The 21,959-nt window shown below is 57.0% G+C and overlaps 1 protein-coding gene and 1 non-coding gene across 4 annotated transcripts in view; one reads left to right on the plus strand and one right to left on the minus strand.

Annotated features, from left to right (window-relative positions):
* The window catches only part of Per2 (period circadian regulator 2), a 40,647-nt gene that overhangs the window by 13,321 nt on the left and 5,367 nt on the right, over positions 1-21,959 (plus strand). For all 3 annotated transcript variants that reach the window (XM_058583299.1, XM_046456925.2, XM_058583300.1), the window contains exons 4-19: positions 546-667; positions 1,600-1,801; positions 6,148-6,199; positions 7,020-7,162; positions 8,921-8,999; positions 11,699-11,805; positions 12,312-12,465; positions 12,730-12,838; positions 13,821-13,946; positions 14,407-14,494; positions 15,329-15,491; positions 15,578-15,684; positions 16,411-16,575; positions 17,539-17,778; positions 19,410-20,179; positions 21,093-21,279. In XM_058583299.1, the coding sequence (XP_058439282.1) occupies positions 546-667; positions 1,600-1,801; positions 6,148-6,199; positions 7,020-7,162; positions 8,921-8,999; positions 11,699-11,805; positions 12,312-12,465; positions 12,730-12,838; positions 13,821-13,946; positions 14,407-14,494; positions 15,329-15,491; positions 15,578-15,684; positions 16,411-16,575; positions 17,539-17,778; positions 19,410-20,179; positions 21,093-21,279 (2,814 nt within the window). The remainder of the gene's footprint in view (positions 1-545; positions 668-1,599; positions 1,802-6,147; positions 6,200-7,019; positions 7,163-8,920; positions 9,000-11,698; positions 11,806-12,311; positions 12,466-12,729; positions 12,839-13,820; positions 13,947-14,406; positions 14,495-15,328; positions 15,492-15,577; positions 15,685-16,410; positions 16,576-17,538; positions 17,779-19,409; positions 20,180-21,092; positions 21,280-21,959) is intronic.
* Positions 5,462-5,535, minus strand: Trnat-ugu (transfer RNA threonine (anticodon UGU)). The gene has a single exon. It is a non-coding gene; the product is annotated as a tRNA-Thr (tRNA).

Genomic DNA, 21,959 nt, shown 5'->3' on the forward strand with positions numbered 1-21,959 from the left:
GGCATTGCTACTGCGCCTGCTTTTTCTTTTTTTTTTTTAACTCAGGGACACTGCACCACTAAGCTACATCCCCGGCCCCCTTTTCACCTAGGTAGAGCGTCTGATGGACCACACCAGGGGTCAGATGCAGGGGCTGCCACCACTGTCCCACGTAGAAAAATCAATGTTGCTTCATGATTTAAGGCCCTTCTGGAGAAAGAACTCTGTGCCCGTATTATTTTAAATAGCGTATTTCCGAGTGCCTGTCTGGAGATTGCTCCCATTCTCTTGAATGTAGGTATCTACTTTCCTAAAATATACCCCAGTCTCACCTCTGAAAATAAGACGGGGTATCAGTCGCTTTGTAGAGCTCTGTAAGCGAAGGCCTGACGGAGCTCAGGGGAGCACCTAGCACGGCTTGTCAGGGTGTGCGGCTTGGGAGCTCCGTGTCCAGTCACCACTGTCTGCGTCCATCCCACTTGTCACTCGAGGAAAGGACCGTCCCACTGCAAGGGTGTGCCTTCACTGGGCTTCGCCCGCTGAGTGCGACCTTGTTTCTCCTGCAGCAAATGAGGAGTATTTCCAGCTGCTCATGTCCAGCGACAGCCAGCCCTGCTGCGCAGGCGTGCCCTCCTACACGGTGGCGCAGGTGGAGGGTGTCACCTCGGAGTACATCCTGAAGAACGCGGTGAGTCCTGCACGGGGCACACAGCAGGGACGTCCACGCCTCGAGAGAGGAGGGTGACGCCGCGGCTCCAGGACGGTGGTGCCTCTCCCCTAAGCTCTGTCCTCATCCCTGGCGGACTCCATCCCGTAGGTCTCCAGTGTCAGAGAACCCCAGCTGCTCCCACGCTGGGGGTCCGGGTTTTCATGTCCTCAGCATGAGGAGACAGACTTGGTGACTGTCCACTTGCCCAGGCTTAGTGGTCCATGTTTTTTTAAGTATTTTTTTTAGTTGCAGATGGACATAAAGCCTTTATTTTATTGGATTATTTAAATCGTGGCCGAGATTCAAGCCCAGTGCCTCACACATGCTGCACCCCCGCCCCAGCCCTGGTCCGTGGTTTTCTGAGCCCTGTGGAGGTGGGCCTGAATGTTGGGGGAGGCAGGTTCTGTGGGACCGGACCGAAGGACCAACGGAGACCCAGCGTGAGCTGGAATCGGGTGAAGCTGGCCTCAACAGGGCTCCCTCATCCTTCCCATCCCCTTCCTCCAGCCTAACCCCCAGGGAGCCTGTCACGGAGCCCTGAGGGCCAGGTGGCTCCTGTGCAGAGCCCCAGAGCCCCAGCAGACAGGCCGGTGAGCAGAGAGGAGGGCTGCCTCTCCACCTTCCAGGTCACCCCACACAGGCTTCAAGAGCTCCATGTCCCAGCCAGTGGAATGCCTGGCACTGCCAGGGTGCCGGCCACCGGGGTTGCTTCTATGGTTGCTGTGTTGTTTCAGACATCATGGTGACCCCAACAGGGGCACAGGGAAACAGAGCTGGGCTGGCCAGGGCCGAGGCCCAGAGACGCCATCTGGCTGCCCCAGCCAGCTCACTCTAGTCTGACGGCCCCCAGTCTGACCAACTGTCCAGTCCTGTCTGGCTGTGGTCACTGGGGTCATATTTTTCCTTTTCAGGATATGTTTGCTGTGGCCGTGTCTCTGGTCACTGGGAAGATCCTGTACATCTCTGACCAAGTCATGTCCATCTTCCGCTGTAAGAGAGATGCCTTTGGGGATGCTAAGTTCGTGGAGTTCCTGGCGCCCCAGGACGTCAGCGTGTTCCACAGCTGCACCACCCCTTGCAAGCTCCCGCCCTGGAGCGTGTGCGGCGGAGTAGGTGAGACCTGGGCACTGCTGTGTCCCCGGGGTGGGGGCTGGCTCCTCCTCACCTCTGCGGGGAGAACACCCACGGAGCCTTCCTGGGGCTGCCAGCTGCCCACTCTGCCATAGGAGAATGGTGAAGAGCTCTGTCTCTTCAGAGTAAATTTGGAGAAACAAACAAACAAACAAACAAAAAAAGTTTTTGTAAATTCTAGAGAGATTTCCAAAAATGGCAGCGTGTTAGAAATAACGTTTTCCCTGGAGCTGGAAGCTGCCTGCGAGGCAGAGGGCGGGGAGACGCGGTGTGTCTGTGAAGCAGCCGTGGTGGCAGCCTGAGAGTCCGGCTGAGGCCCTCTGGGTGCAGACCTCTGGCTCTCTAGGTGTGGCACCCAGGCTCCCTGGCCCGTCGGCGCCCCACCTTTCTTCCCTGGAGCCAGCGTTGGCCTGGCTGCCCATGGGCCTCTCCTGCCTGCTCCCCTCCAGCCCTCCTCATGCCCATCACCTGTCCCCGCCTGCTGTGGTTTAAGATGAGTTGTCCCCTCTGAAACTACGTTGAGGTTTGTCACTGTGGTAGTGTAAGGTGGGACCTTCAAGAGGTGATGGGTCATTGGGAGGAACTGACGCCTTTCCAGGGAGCGAGTTCTTGCTCCCTCCTGCTGTCTCTGCCTGGCCTCCTCTTGCCTTTGTGCTTGCTGCCAGCATCTGAAGCAGCACTGATGGACTCACTAGCAGCCAAGCAGATGTTGGCTCCATGCTCTTGAAATTCCCTGACTCCAGAACCGTGAGCTAAAATAAATCTCTCTCCTTCATAAATCACTCAGTCTCAAGTATTTTGTTACAGCAATAGAAAATGGTACCAAGAAGCAAGGCATTATGATATAACAATTCTTGAAAATAGGAGGACAGCTTTGGAAGTGGGTAGCCGGCAGTGGCTGGAGCAGTTGTGCAGTGCAATCTGGGAAAGCCTGAGCATCGAGGGCAATGCTGGTGTGGGCCCAGAAGACAAGGCTGGGGGACGGGAGGGCTTGGCCATCCTCTCGTGGGCCTGAGCAGAAGCAGATGAAACATGCGTGGTGAGGGCTGATGGGCAAGATCTGGGTGGAGTAAGGACTACCTTACAAGATGGCGAGCGGCCAGAGAAGCAAAGAACTTGGTGGGAGTCTCTTCACACCGCAGCTGGTGGAAAGCCAGAGCCACGGGTGATGAACGGGTGTCTGCAGAGGAAACCAAGCAACAGGCCCTCAGGCGGCCCTGGCCCCGTCCAGCCACCATGTGGGACAAGCAGGGTCCGGATTACCCACAGAAGGGTTCTATGGAAAGGGGAGCGGAGCGGAAAGTTCTGCACCTCACCACATACAAAGTGGAAAGTCCTGCCTGGGACAGCTGAAGAGATCAGAGGGTTGGAGGGACCCAGGGGACATTCACCAGCACAAGGGGAGAAAGTCCCCAAAGATTCTGGACATCTTCCAGAGACCTTGGAGGCTGGCTTTGCAGCAGTGCTCAGAATGCCAGGGCCTGCCTTGCTGGCAGAAGTCCCCTGCCCAGGGCCACCCGGGCCTTTCCTCCCTGCTCCCACTCAGCCCAGGTGCAGCTCCTGCCAAGTCAGGAGAGTGTGAGTGCTAGGCTTTGAAGGTGTCCCCGAGGTGCCAGTTCTGCAGGCGGCAGGAGGGCTAGCAGAGGCTGGACTTCCATAGTGTCCAAGGGTGCCGTGGAAAGCCTTCAGGCCCAGGCAGAAGCCTGCCCCAGAGTCTCCACCAAGTCTGCCCAGTGGAGCGTCCAGGCGGAGCCTCCGCCGTGCAACCCCAGCCCAGAGATGTAGAGGCGGCCTATGCCCAGGAGAGCCCTGGGCATGAGGGAAAAATGATCCTCCAGCTCCACGACCGTCCTGCCATTGGCTCTTGGACTTGCGGGAGCCTGTCTCTCCCTTTGGAATGGCCCACGCACAGCTTCCTTTGGCTTCACGGCTCACAGCTGTGCTTCGGACTTTTGAATCTGCTGGAGCAAGCTATGCTGTGGGACTGAGAGTGGAATGGTGGTTGGTGGCATCTGAGAGGGACTTGAGTTTGGGTGATTTGATGGGTGGTTTGAACATGGGCTGTCCCTCTGAACTGATGCTGAAATTGGACCAGGGTGGTAGTGGTGGTGGTGGTGGTGGTGGAAAGTGGGTCCTTTGAGGGTGGCCAGGTCATGAAGAGGGATCAGTGCTGTTTCTGCAGGTGTGAGTCTCTCTTTGGACTGGATTAGTTTCCACAAGAGCCAGGCTGCCTGCATGTTCTGTCTCTTCAGCCCAGGCCCACTTGCCCTTCCATATTGCCACCATGAGATGATGTAGCACAAGACCCTCACCAAGTGCTGGCTATGCACCCTTGGACTTCCCAGCCTGAGAACTGAGAGCCAGTTCTTAAGATCAAGTCTCTGTTCTTTATAATGCACCCGGCATCAGGTGTTCTGCGAGCAATGGAAGATGGACTGAGATGCCACCTAAGTTGGGACGGCACTGCAGAGGTGAGGCCAGGTCTCTGTCCTCACTGACCCCACCACCACATTGCCAGCCCGCTCTCCTGCCCTCTCGCCACAGGCTCGCTCCTGCAGCGAAACCTTCTGCACCCGTCAGACTGAATTGGGAAGACTGGGTCTGCAAGGGCTCCGGTGCTCTCGTGTCACCCCTGCAGCCGCTGGGCACAGAGGAAGTGTGTAAGAGAGAGGCAAGGCCCGGCCACCTCAGCCTTCCCTGCCACCTGTCACAAGTTTACTGACCAGGGCAGCCCGCCAAAGTCCCTTTGAAGCATGTGTTCCTCAGCATCTGTCTGCCTGTTCCTGATGATGACTTAGCCCCTCATGGGCTCTGACTGCCCAGAGCTGGAGTTGAACTGAAGACCAGGAACTCCTGAGGAGCCAGGAGAGGCTCAGAAGAAGTGGACAGGCTGGGAGCTGCCCAGGCTCTCTATCATAGTCCACTGAGCTTCAGCTCTGTCCCTGCACCAGGGCCATCTGCCATTCGTCTGCGGCTTTGGGTCATCCATCTCAGCTCACTCAAGGGCCCTCGGCCCTCGCCCTCACCACCCTGGGTCTAGGATTGATGGGCTCTCTCAGGCTTCAGGATTTCCACCTCCTCCCTATTTCCATTCCACCAGCAAGAGGGCCAGAGAGGCATGTCACCATCATGTCCCCCCCAGCTTGGCGGCTGGCAGCCTCGGACAGATGTGCTGTTTGCTTAGGGATTGCTTCAAACTTTTGGTTTCAGATGTAGTGCTTTCTCTCCAGATTCCAGGCCGACAGCTGTCCCATCATACACTAAAGTTTGCAGTTCAAGTTAGGAGGCCAGTCAGGGTGGGGAGGGCACAGAGGAAGATCACCCTGCCTGTGGATTTACAGGGGTGCAGGCCTGCACCTTCTCCTTAGGATGGTGGCAACCGAATTATGAGCTGAATTAAAGAGAAAACCAGGTGAATTCCCAGAGGCCTTTCCAGGCTGGTAATTTTATATCATTTTCCATAACCAGTAATCATCTACTTTTCCTCATTTCTTCTACATAGAGGAAACCTTATATGAAAAATAAAGGTCTACAATTTCTTAAAAATTTCTTGAAGTCCTTATGGAAGTACCCAGTTCTTCATTGCTAATGAGGTTGCACAATTGATCTCACGTATTTACTAGTTTTTTTTTTTTTTTCTTTTTGTGATGCTGGGAATTGAACCCAGGGCCTTGTGCATACAAGGCAAGCACTCTACCAACTGAGCTACATCCCCAGCCCTTTACTAGATATTTAAAAGTTTAAAGTAAGACAAGATTTTACAAAGTATTGATGTAAGCTTTCAAATTTCCTGAGTTGTTTCTGTTAGAACAGAATATCCCCCAAAATATGTAGCTTTGCGGTGCTTAAGGCCATTTGTGTGTGTGTGTGTGTAAATAAATGTCGTGTGCCAGGTGTGGTGGTGCACACCTGTAATCACAGTGACATGGGAGGCTGAGGCAGGAGGATTGCAAGTTCAAAGCCAGCCTCAGCAACTTAGTGAGATCCTAAGCAACTTGTCGAGATCCTGTCTCAAAATAAAATATAAAAAGGGCTGAGATGCAACTCAGTGGTTAAGTGCCCCTGGGTTCAATCCCTGGTACCAAACAAAACAAAAATGTCATCACACAGTCAGTCTGTCTTCCAGAGCTAAATTGGTGGTGTGCCCGTTGGCAGCGTTATGTAGAAATCTCTGGCTTAGAGGTCTCACTTTGTGCGTGGGCAGATATGCATCTTATTCCTCAGCTCCGTTCTGTTGCTTCTTCTTAGTGGTACTTCTTATGAGAAACAAATGCCCCGTCTGGATTGAGTTGTTAAGGAGGAATGACTTGAGGCTTTTCTTCCCCCAGATTCTTTCACTCAAGAATGCATGGAGGAGAAGTCTTTCTTTTGCCGTGTGGGGTAAGCCTGGTTCCCAACTTTCCTAACTTTGAACGTGGCGTAAGCATTCCATCTTCAGCACCTGCTGAAGGGTTAAGTGGCGTCTGTGGGCTCCCCAGTGTTCCTGCTCCCTGTCCAGGGTGGAGGCTCTGCATGAGCAGGCCCAGCAGGTGCATTCCTGAAAAGTCTACATGAAGCACTTGAATAAGCTGCATTTTAAATATGTGCCAGACTCTGGGAGCACGGCCAGCAGGGGGTGAGTCCTCCTGCTGCTCAGAGCGAGCATCACCCAAACAGATCTGCACCTGCCAGATGTTGCCCAGAAAGCCCACTCCAGGGCCCTGGGAATCCAGGGGCATGCACAGCCTTTGGTCTGCATGTGCATCTTTCTGATCAGTCTGTAGAGTTCTCAGTAGGCTCCTGTTCCAAAATAGGGTGACCAAAGGAGTGCAGGGAGGTGTCAGGAGCAACCTGGCCAGACCCTGGTGCCTTTGGGAGGGAATTGGGTCTCAGGACCCCACTTTGGTCTGATTTAAATGCAAATTGCTCAAGAGAAGGACAGGAAAACTCTCACCTGTCGGAGCATGGACTCTGACCTGCAGTGGGACAGTCACAAGGGAGAAGCCAAGAGCAGGAGCAGGCCAGCCCCTGCTGCCTCCAGCGGGTCCAGGTCTCCCCAAGAGGAGTTGGTGTCACAGCTGGCAGCTTGGCTTGAGTTGCTGGGCATCTAGTTCAGAAGATGACAGAATCGCTGGGACCTGTTCTGGGGCGGGGTGGGGCTCCCCAGCAGGCGGCACTGCTCCGCTGCCAGGGTTCTGAGGCGTGCTGCTGCTCTTCACAGTGTCGGGGAGAACCACGAGAACGAGATCCACTACCAGCCGTTTCGCATGACGCCCTACCTGGCCCAGGTGCAGGAGCGGCCGGGCACCGAGAGCCAGCTCTGCTGCCTGCTGCTGGCAGAGAGGGTGCACTCTGGCTATGAAGGTACAGCCACAGCGAGACGAGGCGCGCGTCCAGTCGGCAGGCCCACCGCGGTCACACACAGCGTCTATGGAACTGACTGCCAGCTTGCCCATCTGCCTTGGCATCTCCCCAGCCTGGGCAGCCCCCATCTTCCCCAGCCCACTTATCAGCTGGCTCTCCCCACCCAGTCGAAGGCACCTGGACACTGACTTCTCTCCCCCATGTCCAGGCCGTGGCTGTGTCCCTCTCCCCTCCACGGATGCTCTCTGTCTTTTGTCCACAATATGAGGTCACCCCTGACAGGTCTGAGGCGCTACAACCCTGCATCCTTCCCCTGACGCCCCAGCCTCATGGGTCCCTCTGACAGGCGGTGATAGCACAGCCCACCTCAGGACCCCACGGTCCCTCGACCCCAGGCGTCCCTCCCTCCCACCTTGACCTGCATTTCCCCTCCTCCCCACCCGTCTGGCTTCCATGGACAAGCCAGCTTGTGTGATGAGCCCAGCCCGGGACCCAGCATGTCCTGACACCCAGGCCCCTGCCTCCCATGACAGTCCAGTCATCCCGCTGCTGCCTCACCAGTAAATGGCTCCCGAGGCCACTGTGCCCCAAAGCGGGATCCCCATCCCTCCCTCAAAGCCCAGAGGACCCAGGGTGTCATTCCACCTTCTTGTGGTCCCTCTTCAGCAACTGCTTTGTGACACTGTAGTCCTCATAGGTCCTCACTGTGGAGATTCAGACCCCTGGGAGGCAGGTGCCCTCTGTAAGGAAGCCGAAGGGATCCAGTTCTAGCCCTATGACATGATCTTCTCTTGGTGTTCAATGATGACTTTTCCCTTTTTTTTTTTTTTGGTTATCAGTGGTCACTCTACCACTGGGCCGCATCCCCAGCCATTTTTTATTTTTATTTTGAGGTTCTTGCTAAGTTCCTGAGGCTGGCCTCAAACTTTTTAACTCCTCCCTCCTCGGCCTCCCAAGTAGCTGGGATCACAGGTGTGGCCACCCAGCTGGCTAAGGATGACTTTTGCAAAACAGCTCTTGGTGTGATAGAAGGTGTTTTAAGTGTGTGGCTTTCCGGGCGTAGCTGTAGCTCAGGGGCAGAGCGCTTATCTAGCTTGTGAGGTTCTGGGTTCAAACCTCAGCACAGCAAAAATAAAAATGAACAGTACGTGACTTTCTTCAACAAGTCCCATGTATCCTTCCAAATACACAATAAGGATTCATGGCAGGTACGTGGGTTTCAGCAAGTTATTCCCCAGACTATCAGTCTCCTTCAAGAATGAAAGATGTGGCAACTGAAGAAAATTTTGGCTCTATGACTTCCTTTATGCAAGTTACCCTGTAGACTGGGCCCCCATTAAACTGGGCCTTCTCCAGTACATAAGTACTTGCTGAGGATTTTGAATCCAAATGTGTAACTCATTTTTCTGAACTCACTTTGTTGAGATCACTGCAGGTCCATCTTAAAAACCACGACACAGCCTCAGTAACACTTTGCTGGAAGCCGCTGTGTGGGCCCCATGGCTCTGTCACTGGGGTGGCTCCCCGTTAGCAGACCATGGCTGGCCCCAGAGAAGCTGGGCGGCTGCCTGTGGTCATCAGCCAGAGCCCTGCTCTGCTCTCTGTGTGGTGGGCACTGTTGTTCCACGTGCACGGTGCATTTTTCTTTAGCTGCTGATTGTTGTGAATCTGTGTGGCGTTGTCTAGTACTTGTAATATAACTACGTTCAATATGTGATTCTTAGAATCAGAAATTTATGCAAACTTCTGTCCTTTCAGCTCCTAGGATTCCTCCTGAGAAGAGAATCTTCACCACGACACACACTCCGAATTGCTTGTTCCAGGACGTGGATGAAAGGTGAGGGGCGCTGGGCGGTCTCCTCTACCTGCACACCCCTGCTATGGTTCTGTCGGGATCAGTAGCACATGCCTCTTACCATCAGGACTTCTCGAGAGACAGCCAGGGTCTCATCATCATGTTGGTGATCACTTAATAACAACAGCTGCATTAATGTCAACGAACGTTCATGTTCTTAACATTAAAGCTATTTATCTAAATCCCAGGTGGCACGTTTGTTGTACTTATGTAATAATCAACAAAAAAGCTTAACTGTATATAGCCATGTGCCACATAGTGATGTTTTGGTCAGTGACATACTGCGGTGGGACAATAGGATTATAATGGGGCTGAAAAATTCCTATTGCCCAGTGATATCACAGCCTAATGTCACAGTACAACCCTTGCCCACAGTTGAGGGGATGCTGGTGTAAGCAGACCTACTGTGTGCTGCCTGTCCTACAAAAGTATAGCACAGCCAAGTGCAGAGGTGCACACCTGCAATCCCAGGGACAGGTGGCTGAGGCAGGAGGATCACAGGTTTGAGGCTACCCTCAGAAACTTAGTGAAGCCCTAAGAAACTTAGCTAGACCTTGTTTCAAAATAAATAGGGCCCCTTGGTCCCATCCCCTGTCTAGCACACAGATGCCCCATGTGGTCCTTGGCCGTGGTGGACAGCCATTCCTAGTTCATGTTTCTACAGCACTAGACTTTTTATTGTTGTTTAGAGTCTACTCCTACTTATCATCAACAAATTTCAATAGGAACCCTCCCCACGCCCCTCCGGCTCACTGCGTCTCTTGGTCGAGACAAGCAGCCATGTCTGGGGACTCACCTCTACTCTCTAGGTTTGTGAAGTATACCTTGTGCCATGTGTACATGACAGAATTGCTGATGACACATTTCTCAGACCAGGTCCCTGTTATTAAGTGACGCGTGGCTACATAGGCAATGAAGTAGTTTTGAAATCATACCAAAAACTTTGTGAGGTATGGGTGCCATGATGGGGCTTCCTGGAGAGCTGTTGAGGTTCTGACTGAGCCTGTCTAGACTCGGGGTGAGTGAGTGGTGTAAGCAGGGACGGGTGCCTGGGCCAGCGTTGGGTTGAAGCAGGAGGTGCCACAGGCAGGATCTGAACAGAGGCCTCTGTCCTGTCTGAGGCAGCCATGGGGGACATGGTCCCCTCCATCCTACTTGGGCCCTCCTGGACCTGCCGCACAGGTGCTATAGCTGTGCCAAGGATCCTGGTTGGGTTCAGGAGCACTGGGCTCCGAGTGGGTTCTGCCCTGGCCCCTGGGCCTTCTCTCAGCTCCTTAAGAAAAAAAGTTGTGGTGGCAGTGCTTGGGGAGCAGTTGGTCCTCAGGAGCCACCACAGGAGGCGGAGGCCTCCAGGAACAGACCGGTCACCACCCAGGTGCCAAATAGGACCAGGCTCTCCTCGCTGTCTCTACCTGGACTGCACACCAGGACCCTGCTCCTCCCGGAAGTCCTGCCCGGGGCGGCCAGGGGGCCCCTCCAGCCCAGGTTGCTCAGGTGTGTCCTGCAGGCCACCTGTGACAGCATCACCCAGGGAAGCCTCACCCTGCAGCTTCCTGGTCTGGGTTGTGACTTGATGGTAGAGCACTCGTGAGGCCCTGAGTTCAATCCCCACCATCACGAATAAAGGAAAAGAAAGAAAGATGGAAAAAACTCTGTGGATTCCTGGGCACCACTCTGCCCTGCCAAGCCAGGATCTCAGAGGGTGAGACCTGGACCAGCAGGTGTGAAGCAGCCCCAGGAGGCCTCTTCCTCCAAGGCGTGAGCGCTGACCCACCCCTGAGCAGGCAGACGTGCTTGGCATTTGGGGCAGGCCCTGCAGAGTTCCTGGTCAGTCAGAGGGCCAGGGTCCTTCCTGCTGCCCCACCTCTCCCTCTCCTCTTCCTGTCTCTGCTCCTCTGGCCAGGCCTTGACCTGGGAGGGCGCCAGGAGCATGCCGAACGTTCTGCCCAGAAAAACGCTAGGCCTGGGGACTGTCCAGATGAGGAGGAGAGTCGCAGGGTGACGCCAGGCCACAGGAGCCCAGCACGAGGCTTTGCTCTCGAGACCCAAGGCAGGCTGCCCTTCCCCGTGGGCAAGGAGAGCTGCTGGGAGGCGGGAGGGGGCCGTGGCAGCCCAGATTGCAGGCAGCTGCTGCAAACAGAAGCACAGGTGCAGCAGTTCTGACCCCCACCCCAGGGATGGGACCCACTCAAACGAACATGCACCCAGAGAGCAGAGCGGCAGTTCCAGAGGGAGCACAGGCCCCAGGCAGTCCTTGCAGCTGCCAGGGGAGCCACAGTCAGTGACTAGACCCAGCAGCTGGAGAAGCCAGAGGGGAGCCCTGGGCTGGGAAGGGTGGCTCGGGAAGGGGTTCCTGGGCGAACTCGTTAGCAGACATCCACGCAGGACACCTCTGTCCAAACTAATGAATCACATAATAAAAGAAAAGATCTTAGGAAAATAAAAACAAAAGCAGCATGATTTATTTTTTTCAGGAGACAGATCACAAACCTGAGGCACTGGAATCCTCTCTTGCTCCTGAACTGAAAGACTAGCTGGTGCCATTGGCTCAGCTCCCAGATTTCAGTCTTTGGAGAGTTCAGTCTGCCCCCTTCCCCATGCGGGGAACAGCTGCTGAGGTGGCCAGCCACTGCAGCACTCCAAGACAGCCCCACTGACCGCCGTGTCTGTTTGCCTTGCAGGGCGGTCCCCCTCCTGGGCTACCTACCTCAGGACCTGATGGAGACACCGGTGCTCCTGCAGCTCCACCCCAGCGACAGGCCCCTGATGCTTGCCATCCACAAGAAGAGTAGGTCCTGTCGTAATGTACGTCACTCGGGCTGTGGCAAAAGCTGTGGCAAAAGCTAGTGCAGATTGGGCCTTGGCCCTGAGACCAGAGCAGCTCGGACAGGTCAGAGCTGATGATGCGGAGCTGGTGGCAGATGCGCTGCCTTCCCGCCCAGGCCTGGTATCGCCTGGGCAGAATCAGAGCAGGCTTCCTGTGGGGTCAGCCGTCCCTTGCCTGTGGCCTGAGTCTCTGATGTCTCATTTTTACTGTTGGCTTCAATATCTGAGGGGAGTTGGGGGAGACCAGTTCAGGGGAGTGTCCCCACCACCCCCACCCCTCACAGACCAGTGACACTCTTAGCAGAGATGAAGCAACTCTGCAGGACATGACCCTCTGGCTGTAATTCAGAGCAACTGCAGTGGCTTGAGATGTCTGCCACCTGCCAGTGTGCCTGGAGCCCAGGCCAGCACACCTGCGGGCGGGCGGCTGGTCTCTGCGGTGCTCACCATTGCTCCTCCCTGCCGTAGTCCTGCAGTCCGGTGGGCAGCCTTTTGACTATTCTCCCATGCGCTTCCGCGCCCGGAACGGGGAGTACGTCACACTGGACACCAGCTGGTCAAGCTTCATCAACCCCTGGAGCAGGAAGATCTCCTTCATCATTGGGAGGCACAGAGTCAGGGTGTGAGTGCTCCCGGGGCTTCACACTGGGTCTGGGGCACTTCCCACCTCAGATGGTATAAGCAGGACCAAACCACCTCTTGCCACTAACTCAGGCCAGGGAAGGGGAGACTTGGCCCAGGTGGGAGGGACCTCATTCAGGTAGAGCGGGGAGCAGCCTGGGGGAGCCTGAGGGTCTAGGGGAGGAGGCTGAGCGTGGACCTTGTGTACTCACCGTCTGGAAGGCCTTTGAGTGGGCCCATCTGAGAGATGATGAAAACCACACAGGGGCCCTCTGAATGAGGACGTGTTTGCTGCGCCCCCGTGTGCCGAGGAGAAGGCCCTGCAGCCCAGCGTTCAGGAGCTCGCGGAGCAGATCCACCGGCTGCTGCTGCAGGTGGGTGCAGCCCTCTCCACCCAGGTCTGAGAGGCGCCCTGCCCTGGAGTCCACCCCTCCAGCATGCACCCATGCTGCCCTGCCCTGGTCCCAGCACTTCTGCTCAAGTGGCTCTATCTGTCACCTTCTGAATGTCCCCAAGGAGCCAGTTTGGACATGTCTTTGTCCCCCCAAATCCATGGCTTTTCCTGGCCTTGCATTTGGTACCATATGCAAGCCAGGAGCCCGAGTGAGCCACTGAAAGACACCGTGTGCAGACTCCTCAGTCCTCCCAGGGCCACACAGTCCACACATGACCTCCCACAGTGTGGGCTTGTTTCAACCCAGAGTGCTGGACAGTAGCACTGAGGGACTTGGGGACATCACCCTCCAGAAAAATCAGTGAAACTACAGTCCACCCAATCACTGAGTACGTTTCTGATCCTCAGTTACAGGTCACAGAGCCGAACTATAATTTCATTAATGTTTACTTTTGAAACCTCGTGATAGGCTGGGCTTGGTGGCCCATGCCGCAGTCCCAGCTTCTGGGCAGGGCTGAGGCTGCAAGATCCTAAGTTTAAGGCCAGCCTGGTCAACTCAGCAAATTAGCAAGACTCTGTCTCAAAATAAAAAATCAAAGGAGCTGGGGATGTGGCTCAGTCTGAGTTCGATCCCCTACTAGTGGTTGGGAGAACCTTTGGTAGAACTGTCGGTGGCCATAGCTGCCTGTCAGTGAACACTTTGAACACATCCTTCTCAGTGGTGTCTCCTTGGTGACAGAACATCTGGTGATGGATGCTGCGGGTGGAGGCTAGGAGACCTCTGAAGCCTGACCTCAGGGTCAGGCCGTAGCACTTCCTTCTCCTCCCCAGGGGCCTGGGTCAGGTGCCCTCTCTGTGAAACAGGGTATGGGGGGACCAGTGCACACTGCATGAGTTCACCCACCCCCCAGCTTTGCTGCATCACTCCACTGTGTCCAAAGTGCTATTTGCTGTCCCCCCAGCCGGTCCCCCACAGCGGCTCCAGTGGCTACGGGAGCCTGGGCAGCAATGGGTCCCACGAACATCTCATGAGCCAGACCTCCTCCAGCGACAGCAACGGCCACGAGGAATCTCGCCAGAGGAGAGCCGTATGTCCCTCTCTGTCCTTCTCCCTGAGCAGATACACCCGCGGACACATGTAGGAGGTCGGCGCATGGGAGACGGCCCTGGTGGCCAGTGGGGCCTTCATGGCCCCCGCCGCTCCTCCGCAGCTCTGTCTGCCCTAGGGGTCAGCTGACAGTCTCCTTGGAGTAGAAGCAGCCAGGGCACATGGCCAGGTCTTCCCGGTGCACTTCATTAGGGCAGCAGGATAGCGGTGAAGGCCTCCCTGGAGGCTGGGAGGACCTCACGGGCCAGGGCACTTTCTCCCCTTCCTTGAGGGCTGACACATAAGCCCCCTCAGGCTCTGCCTCTCAGACCCCTCCTTCAGAACTTACCCAGCCCACCCTGGGTCATGGGACTGTTAGAGCTGCTCTCTGGCCCCACTGTGGGGACAGACTGCAGGAGGTCTCCTAGAATGAATAACATGTGTGTTTTGTTTTTCTCAAGGAAATTTGTAAAAATGGTAACAACAAGACCAAAACCAAAACTCATTTTTCTCATGAATCTGGAGAACAAAAGAAAAAATCTGTTACAGGTAAAAGCAAAGAGGACAACTCTCTCTTTCCTTAGTAGCACTGAGCTATGGCAGAGCAAAGGGCTCTTGCTGCATCTTGGTGTGTGCTGTACCCCTGCAGGGAGAGCAAGGCCCCTGTAGCCACCTCCATCACCCAGGACAGACACTGGTGTCCCAGCAGGCCTGTCGGGTGGGACGCAGGGCGTGTTTCTGCTGCCCAGGCCCTGCTGGGGGCTGTGCCTGTCCATGGTGGCATGGCTTGCCTCCTTGCCTGCAGGGTGGTCCTGCAGCCACATGCTCACACTCAGCCCTCACACCACACACCACTGCCCTAGAGAATCCGCCCAGCTGCCACGATTCTCAAAACCAGACCTGTCCGCAGAGGAACCCATGCTAGGATGTTGGCACGAGGCTCCAAGGGAGCAGATGTCATGTCTGTGCTGAGAGCCAAACAGAACCACAGTATGAGAGGCAAGAGGCCATTATGGTCACTTGAAAACACTGTCCTGCTCCGGAGAAGCTAAAGGCACCTGGGGTCTCACTGGTCCCCAAAGTCAGCAGTCCAAGTAAGAACTGCCTGTCCTGCTACTGGGCCGCAGGGACAGCCAGGGCCCAGTGCCTGAATCCCGCTCAAGCCTGGCCCTCATGCAGGCGATGGTGCCTCTGAGCCCCTCTGCAGCGCCCTGGGATGTGCACCTACTGGCTGCTGGACGTCAAGCCATCACGGGGTTCCCACGTCTGTGAGACGTATGGAGTCGTTGGCCTATCTTTGGGAAGAATTAAAATGCTTTATAAGCATAAAGTATCTTTGGGGGGAAAATGTCAGATGAAAGAACAATTTTGTCAATTTTTCAGAAATGCAGACTAGTCCTCCAGCTCAGGTGCAAGCTGCTCCTGCCACAGGAGAGGACAGCCGGGGAGCCTGCATGCCCAGGGCTAGTGTCCCCGAGGAGCTGGCTTGCAAGGAACAGCCCACCTGCTCCTACCAGCAGATCAGCTGCCTGGACAGCGTCATCAGGTACACAGGCCCTCCTGACTGACGTCCACCCTGGCCTCCTGGTGGCCGTGCTGCCCGCCCACATGGACCCTCTGGCCATCACCCAGGTACCTGGAGAGCTGCAGCGAGGCTGCCACCCTGAAGAGGAAGTGTGAGTCCCCAGCCAACATCCCGTCACCAAAGGCCACAGCCAGCCCTGCGCTGCACGCAGGAGGTACCCCGTCTGTTCAGAGCCGTGTGTTGTGTGAGCACCTGAGCCCTCCGTGCTGAACCCCATGCACCTGAAGCCCTGCAGCGCCCGTCTTTCCTCCTCACTTATTGGGAGTGGTTTCGTGGATATGGTGTGAAGCCAGGGCTATCTTCAAAATTATCAAAGTGGCTAGAAAGTCAGCAACCTTTGTGCAAAAGCTAAAGTTCAAGGTGACCCAGGTCTTGGGATGCTGGGCTTTGAGAACAGGACCCATCAGTGCTGTCAGAGGCCCGGAGACAGCCCAGGAGCCCCCTGCAGAGGGCTGTGTCGCTCCTGGTTTGTCACCCCGAAGTGGACTCCGCCCAGACTGCTGGGTGCCATGGTGCTGCTGATGATCACCAGCAGGGTCCCACGGGGTGTCCCATTGTTCACGACACACAGGGTGGGGACTGCTTGCCATTGCTGCTCAGATTCAGGAGCCCCTCCCCACAGACCCCCAGAGGGCCACGGGCTGCAGCCTGCGCCTCTGACCCAGGCCCCACAGCCACCTAGCAGCAGTACACCTGCAGAGGACTGGGATTAACGCATGAAGCCATCCTGCTGTGGAACTCCCTCTTCTCACCTTTCTCCTGTGAAGGGCACTGAGCAAAGGCACCAGGGCCAGCCGTCTGTGGCACACACGTGTGTGGCTGACACGCAGTCCACAAAGTCCCGCGTAGCCTGAGCCTATTCCTTCCATTGTCTCTGCAGGGGCAGCGTCACCCGCCAAGGTGAGCAGCCGCAGGGAAGTCAGTGCCCGCCTGAGCTCGCTGGCACTGCCTGGCAAGGCTGAGAGCGTGGTGTCCCTCACCAGTCAGTGCAGCTACAGCAGCACCATCGTCCACGTTGGGGACAAAAAGCCGCAGCCTGAGTCAGGTGCGTCTGTGGGTTCTTTGAGGACATGCCAAGCAGTCTGATCTTAAAAATAGGGAGGCCCTTGATGTCCACCTCAAGTCTAGCTCAGCTTATCAGAAGACCCTGCCTCAGCCCAGTGAGGGTTCCAGGAAATCCTGTTGTGCACAGTGCACAAGTGGGGTGTGGCCCCCAGGTCTAGCCCACAGCCACTCCGACCCTGCCGCGTTAGCCCGTGGTGGCAGCCCTCTGCTCTGGTTGGCTGTGGACAGGGAGAGGAGTACCCCTCCTGGGTGCTGAGGCAGCACTGGAACGAGCCCGCCTTCTCACCCCCTGGACGCCCGCCTCTGCCGCGCCCTCCTCGCCCTCCCCACTTCAGGGCAGGACCTGTGATGTAGCAGCAGTGAGAGGGACAATGAGGATCTGAGAGATTCTGTCCCTAAGTGTTCCTTTCAGGGCAGTCAGTGCCGCCCGCCCGTCCTCCCTGCCCCTGCGTGGAAGGCGCAGCACCTCGGCCGCCTCCTGTGTCTAAAGGCTGAGGACCAGGGCTGGGGCTGGGGCTAGGCTCAGAGGCAGGGCGCCCGCCTGGCACGTGTGAGCCTCTGGGTTTGACCTCAGCCCCACGTTTGATCATGAATAAATAAAGGTACATCCACGACTACAAAAATATATATTTTTAAAACAATAAAAATAAGTAATAAAGGCTAGGGACAGCTGTAGAGCGTCCTCAACATAAGGCGAGGCCTGAGGTTCCCCAGGGTCCATGGGAAGAGGCTCTGACTCCTGAGCCACCTGGCGCGGGCGCCCCTGGCGCTGCTCTGTGCCCTTCACGGTGACCCTCCCAGCGGGCTAAAGGAAGACACTGGGAACTCCATCTTGTGCCATGGGCGTCGGGAAGTAGCCACTCGCCAATGACCTGTGCATCGCTGGGGTGATGGGGGACGGAGTCGGGGGGCTCGTGCAGACCAGAGGGCTGTCCTATTTCAGAGATGGTGGAGGACGCAGCGAGTGGACCTGAGTCCCTGGACTGCCTGCCCCACAGCCTTGGCCAGGAGAAGGGGCCCCTGCAGAACCTGGGCCTCACCAAGGAAGTGCTGGCCGCGCACACGCAGAGAGAGGAGCAGAGCTTCCTGCAGAAGTTCCGCGGAGCCAGGAGACTCGGGGTGCTCCCGGCTCACTGCCATTACTACTCACGAGAAAGATCTGGGGGGCCCTCGAGTGAGAGCAGTAAGTGCGGGCGCCCCACTAGGCGTGGGCTTGTGGCCTTGACTCTTGGTAGTGGAGCTCAGTGCTGGCTTCAGAACGCAGTGTGTCCCAGGAAGGGTCGGGAGAGAGCAGCTGCGGGGGCTTCACAGCCTGCAGGTCAGATCTCAAGGACTGGCCGCGTTCCCAAGGAAATAGCGCCGCGAGCAGCGGCGCAGTGCGGGCCAGCCCCTGTGGAACGGAGCCGGCTGCTGCTGCTGCGCCGTACCCAGGCCTTCCTTGCCCGGGTAACCGAGCACGTGCTCCACCATGAGCCACTCCTCAACCAGGGATGGTTTTTCACTCTTCCTTCTCACCTTCATCTCCACACTCAGGATTGCCCTCCCTGATCCTGAACAGATCTACCCTATGAGCCCAGCTTATCCAGAATTCCAGCTCCCACTTGTCCCCTTTCCCTAGCAGTTTGTGCAGTGCACAGCTTACACAGCTGCCCGGAGCGTTTTGCACAGGCCTGGATGTGCTATCCGAGGAGCCCAATGCTTTAGCCACTCTTCCCCCCAAGGGAACAGACCTCCAGTAGACCACATGGAGTCTGAATTGCAAAAGCAATTTGCTTGGGCTGGCTTCAAACAAAGGTGTGGAACCCCTGGGCCCAGCTGACAGGAGGTGTCCCCACACGCTGTCTGCCAGAGCCCCACGTTGCTGGCATGAAGTGGGAGGGGAAACAGATTCCTGGGACAACCTCCCCCACGGCCAGGAGGGCACTGGAGCCCACTGAGCCCTCATCCTCTTGAAGAGGGCCTTGTGCCAGCAGCGCCTGCCGTGGCAGAGGAGGAGTGTGGTTCCCAGGGCACATGGGACTGTCATCCAGCTTTCTGTCACTGGGACAGTTACCTGAGGGTTCAGAGGGTTCAGTCCACGATCGCTTGTCCCTGTGCTGTGGGCCTGCAGTGGACCGGCATATCATGGCCAGAGGGCTTAGGGGAAGCCGAGAGGAAGAGGAGCGGCTGAGGTCCCAGGCCAAGGGCAGGGACCTCAGGCACAGGGCACAGGCCAGTGGCCTCACGTCCTCCTCATTCCTACAAGTTCTCCCACCTCCCAGTTGTTGGCCTTTGGGGACTCCCAGGAGCCAAACCATAGCCACCTCCCTCCGATCTTCTGGCTTTGGCACAGGTGTTGACAGGTGAAGCAGGAGACCTCTCCTTTTTAGGAATAACGGGGAAAAGCTCATAAAGTTAGAGATACGGTGGATGAGGTCAGCGGTTCTGCCTTCCACTTTCACAAACCAGTGTATTTTTTTTCCCCCAAATACTGGGAACAGCAGAGGCTTGCCAACTTTTTATTTATTTATTTTGAGAAATAGAAGTTTTTCATACCACTTTTCATAGAAAGGGCCTGGTAATATCAGAAGAAGAGAAGGAGGGTGGTCGTGCAACTCAGGGTGGTCCTTCAAATGACTTTAGTCGTATGAAAAATCTAACATTTTGCCTTGGTTTTCTCTTTACCCAGGGCCAGGGACACCCTATGGTGGACCCAGGGCTGGCATTCGGGAGCACAGGGCTGGGACGCAGATGTCTGAACCCTCAGGTGTCAGGGTTGAACCACGGGAGCCACACACTTCTAATACTTACCTCTGGTTGCTTTTGTTATTGTAGCTGCTCCTGGACTAAGAAGTACTTCTGGGATAGACTCATCTTGGAAAAAAACAGGAAAGAACAGAAAACTCAAGTCCAGAAGGGCCAGGCCTCGGGGACCCTCCCAGAGCGCAGGGCCTGGAGGGCTGGAGCCCCACCGCCGCCCACTGGCCAGCCTGAGCGCCACGGCCTGGTCACCCTCAGACACGACCCAGTCCAGCTGCCCTGCTCTGGCCTTCCCCCCTGCGGTGCCCACGTATCCCCTGCCCATGTTCCCAGCGCCGGGCACCATGGTGTCACCGCCTGCAGCTCCCCACACCAGCTTTGCAGTGCCCGCCCTGCCTGTGGATCCCCGGCACGAGTTGGCAGTCCAGCCCCTGCCCTTCAGCGCCCCTGTGGCCCCCGTCATGGCCCTCATGCTCCCCACCTATCCCTTCCCACCAGTGGCCCCAAACCTGCCCCAGGCCTTCTTCCCCGGCCACCCCCGGCTTCCCTCTGGAGTGACTCCTGGCTCCCAGCCCGAGGTCCCCCAGCAGACCCCACTCCCCAGGCGGCCCTGCACTCGCCCAGCCACCCCCCCGTCAGCCACAGTGGCCGCAGGCAGGGCCTCCCCGCCGCTCTTCCAGTCCCGAGGCAGCTCGCCCTTGCAGCTCAACCTGCTGCAGATGGAGGAGCCACCCGAGGGCAGCGCTGGGGCCACAGCGACCTGGGGCAACCCTGGAACAGCAGCTGCCAGGCCCGACTGCACACCTGGCGCTCCTCGGGACCAGCAGGCAAAGGCGCCCCCCACAGTAAGGCCTCCCCGATGCCCTTCTCCAGGCAGGCTGCAGACAGCACAGCAAGGCAGGCCAGTGCCCCCGGGTCTCAGCTTTGGTGGCCGTGAGCGCGGGAGGGTCCCACCAAGCTGGAGTCAGCACTTCCCAGAGGCTCCGTCCTGTCGAGTAGCCGACTCGGAGCTTTTCAGTGTCTTGGAATCTGAGGGAAGGGTGACAGACTGTCTGTGGTGAATACAGAGTCCAAATAGCCGCATGTGACTCGTGAAGAGTGTCTGTGGCCTCAGATTTCTCAGTGAGTTTCCTAAGATGACGCCCAATCAGTTTAAACACGACACCTCTGCCACCCCCTGAGGGACAGTGGTGGAGGAGGAGGAAGGGGACCCACGCCTTCCCACCCTGAAGCCAGTGCCACCGGTTTCCACCTCCAGGATTGTAGAAATGACCGCCACAGTTCATTTGCTGTGCTCAGGGGAGGGAGCTCTCTTGGGGTCCCCTGCTGTGGCAGGGGCACAGGGCTCTACAGAGCAGTGGGTCCTTCAGGGTGTCTTCTGCCTCCTGACTGTGCTGCGGGGTGCTGGCCTGCCTTCTGGGTTTCAAGGCCCAGGGCCGGGTGCTCTCGCGGACAGTGCTCTCAAGTGTAGAGCCTCACCACGCGGGTGGTGGGCCTGGGGGACCCTCGCTCCATGTCTGCCGCCTGTGGTCTTGTGTGACTCCTGAAGTCACGTCCGATTCAGTGGCTGTCATGGAGCACAGCCCAGTTCTCCTGTAGCCCCAGTAGAAGGACCGTCTGCCCATGTGGCTGGTGGAGGCTGGCTCGTGTCCGAGCCCCCGCAGTGCCCCTCCAGCCCAGCCCACTCCCCCCAGCCTCACTGTGCTCTGTGTGTGGCCGAGCCCCATGAACAACGCTGTCTTCCCCTTGTCCCTAAAGCGAGAAGAGCCCTCAGATGCACAGGAGAGTGACGCCCTGTCTGTGTCCAGCGAGCTGCTCAACTTGCTGCTGAGTGAGGACCTCTGCTCTGCCACGGGGTCAGCCCTGTCTGGGAGTGGGGCCTCTGCCACCTCGGGTTCTCTGGGCTCCAGCTCGCCAGGCTGCAGCGCGTCCCAAAGTGGGGCTGGTATGCTTCCCCTGGGGGCGTGGGTGCGTGTGGGCAGGTGGGCGCGTGTGGACACGTGGGTGTGTGTGGACACAGTGTGTGTGGACACGTGGGTGTGTGTGGACAGGTGGGTGTGTATGGATGCATTGGTGTGTGTGGACGCGTGGGTGTGTGTGGACGCGTGGGTGTGTGTGGACACGTGGGTGTGTGTGGACACAGTGTGTGTGGACACGTGGGTATGTGTGGACATGTAAGTGTGTGTGGACGCGTGGGTGTGTGTGGACATGTAAGTGTGTGTGGACACGTGGGTGTGTGTGGACGCGTGGGTGTGTGTGGACGCATGGGTGTGTGGCACACCTGGAGGACTCACACAGGAGGGCCTCTACCAGAATCGTAGGCTCAGGGCCAGAATCACCCTGCCTGCCCCCAGAGGCCCACAGACCCCCAGGGGTCCACTAGTGTAGACGTGTGCACTGCCTGCCTACCACCCTCTCCCAGCCTGGTGACGCAGCAGGCCCGGGCCAGTCGGAATGCCATACCTTGCCTGCTTGCTTCCGTTTCCTCTGTAGGCCTCACCCCCACCAGGTACCTGCTGGGCCACCTCCGTCTCCCTTGGTAGCAGTTTACTCTTCTCAGCTACAAACCTGTACAGAGCAGGATCATTCAAATGACTGGAACCATGATGACTTGGTGGCCCACAC

Source organism: Marmota monax, unplaced genomic scaffold (assembly GCF_021218885.2).
Source record: "Marmota monax isolate L192 unplaced genomic scaffold, Marmota_monax_Labrador192_F-V1.1 WCK01_AAM20220418_F8-fsc00230, whole genome shotgun sequence".
In the NCBI taxonomy this organism is placed as follows: Eukaryota; Metazoa; Chordata; class Mammalia; order Rodentia; family Sciuridae; genus Marmota; species Marmota monax.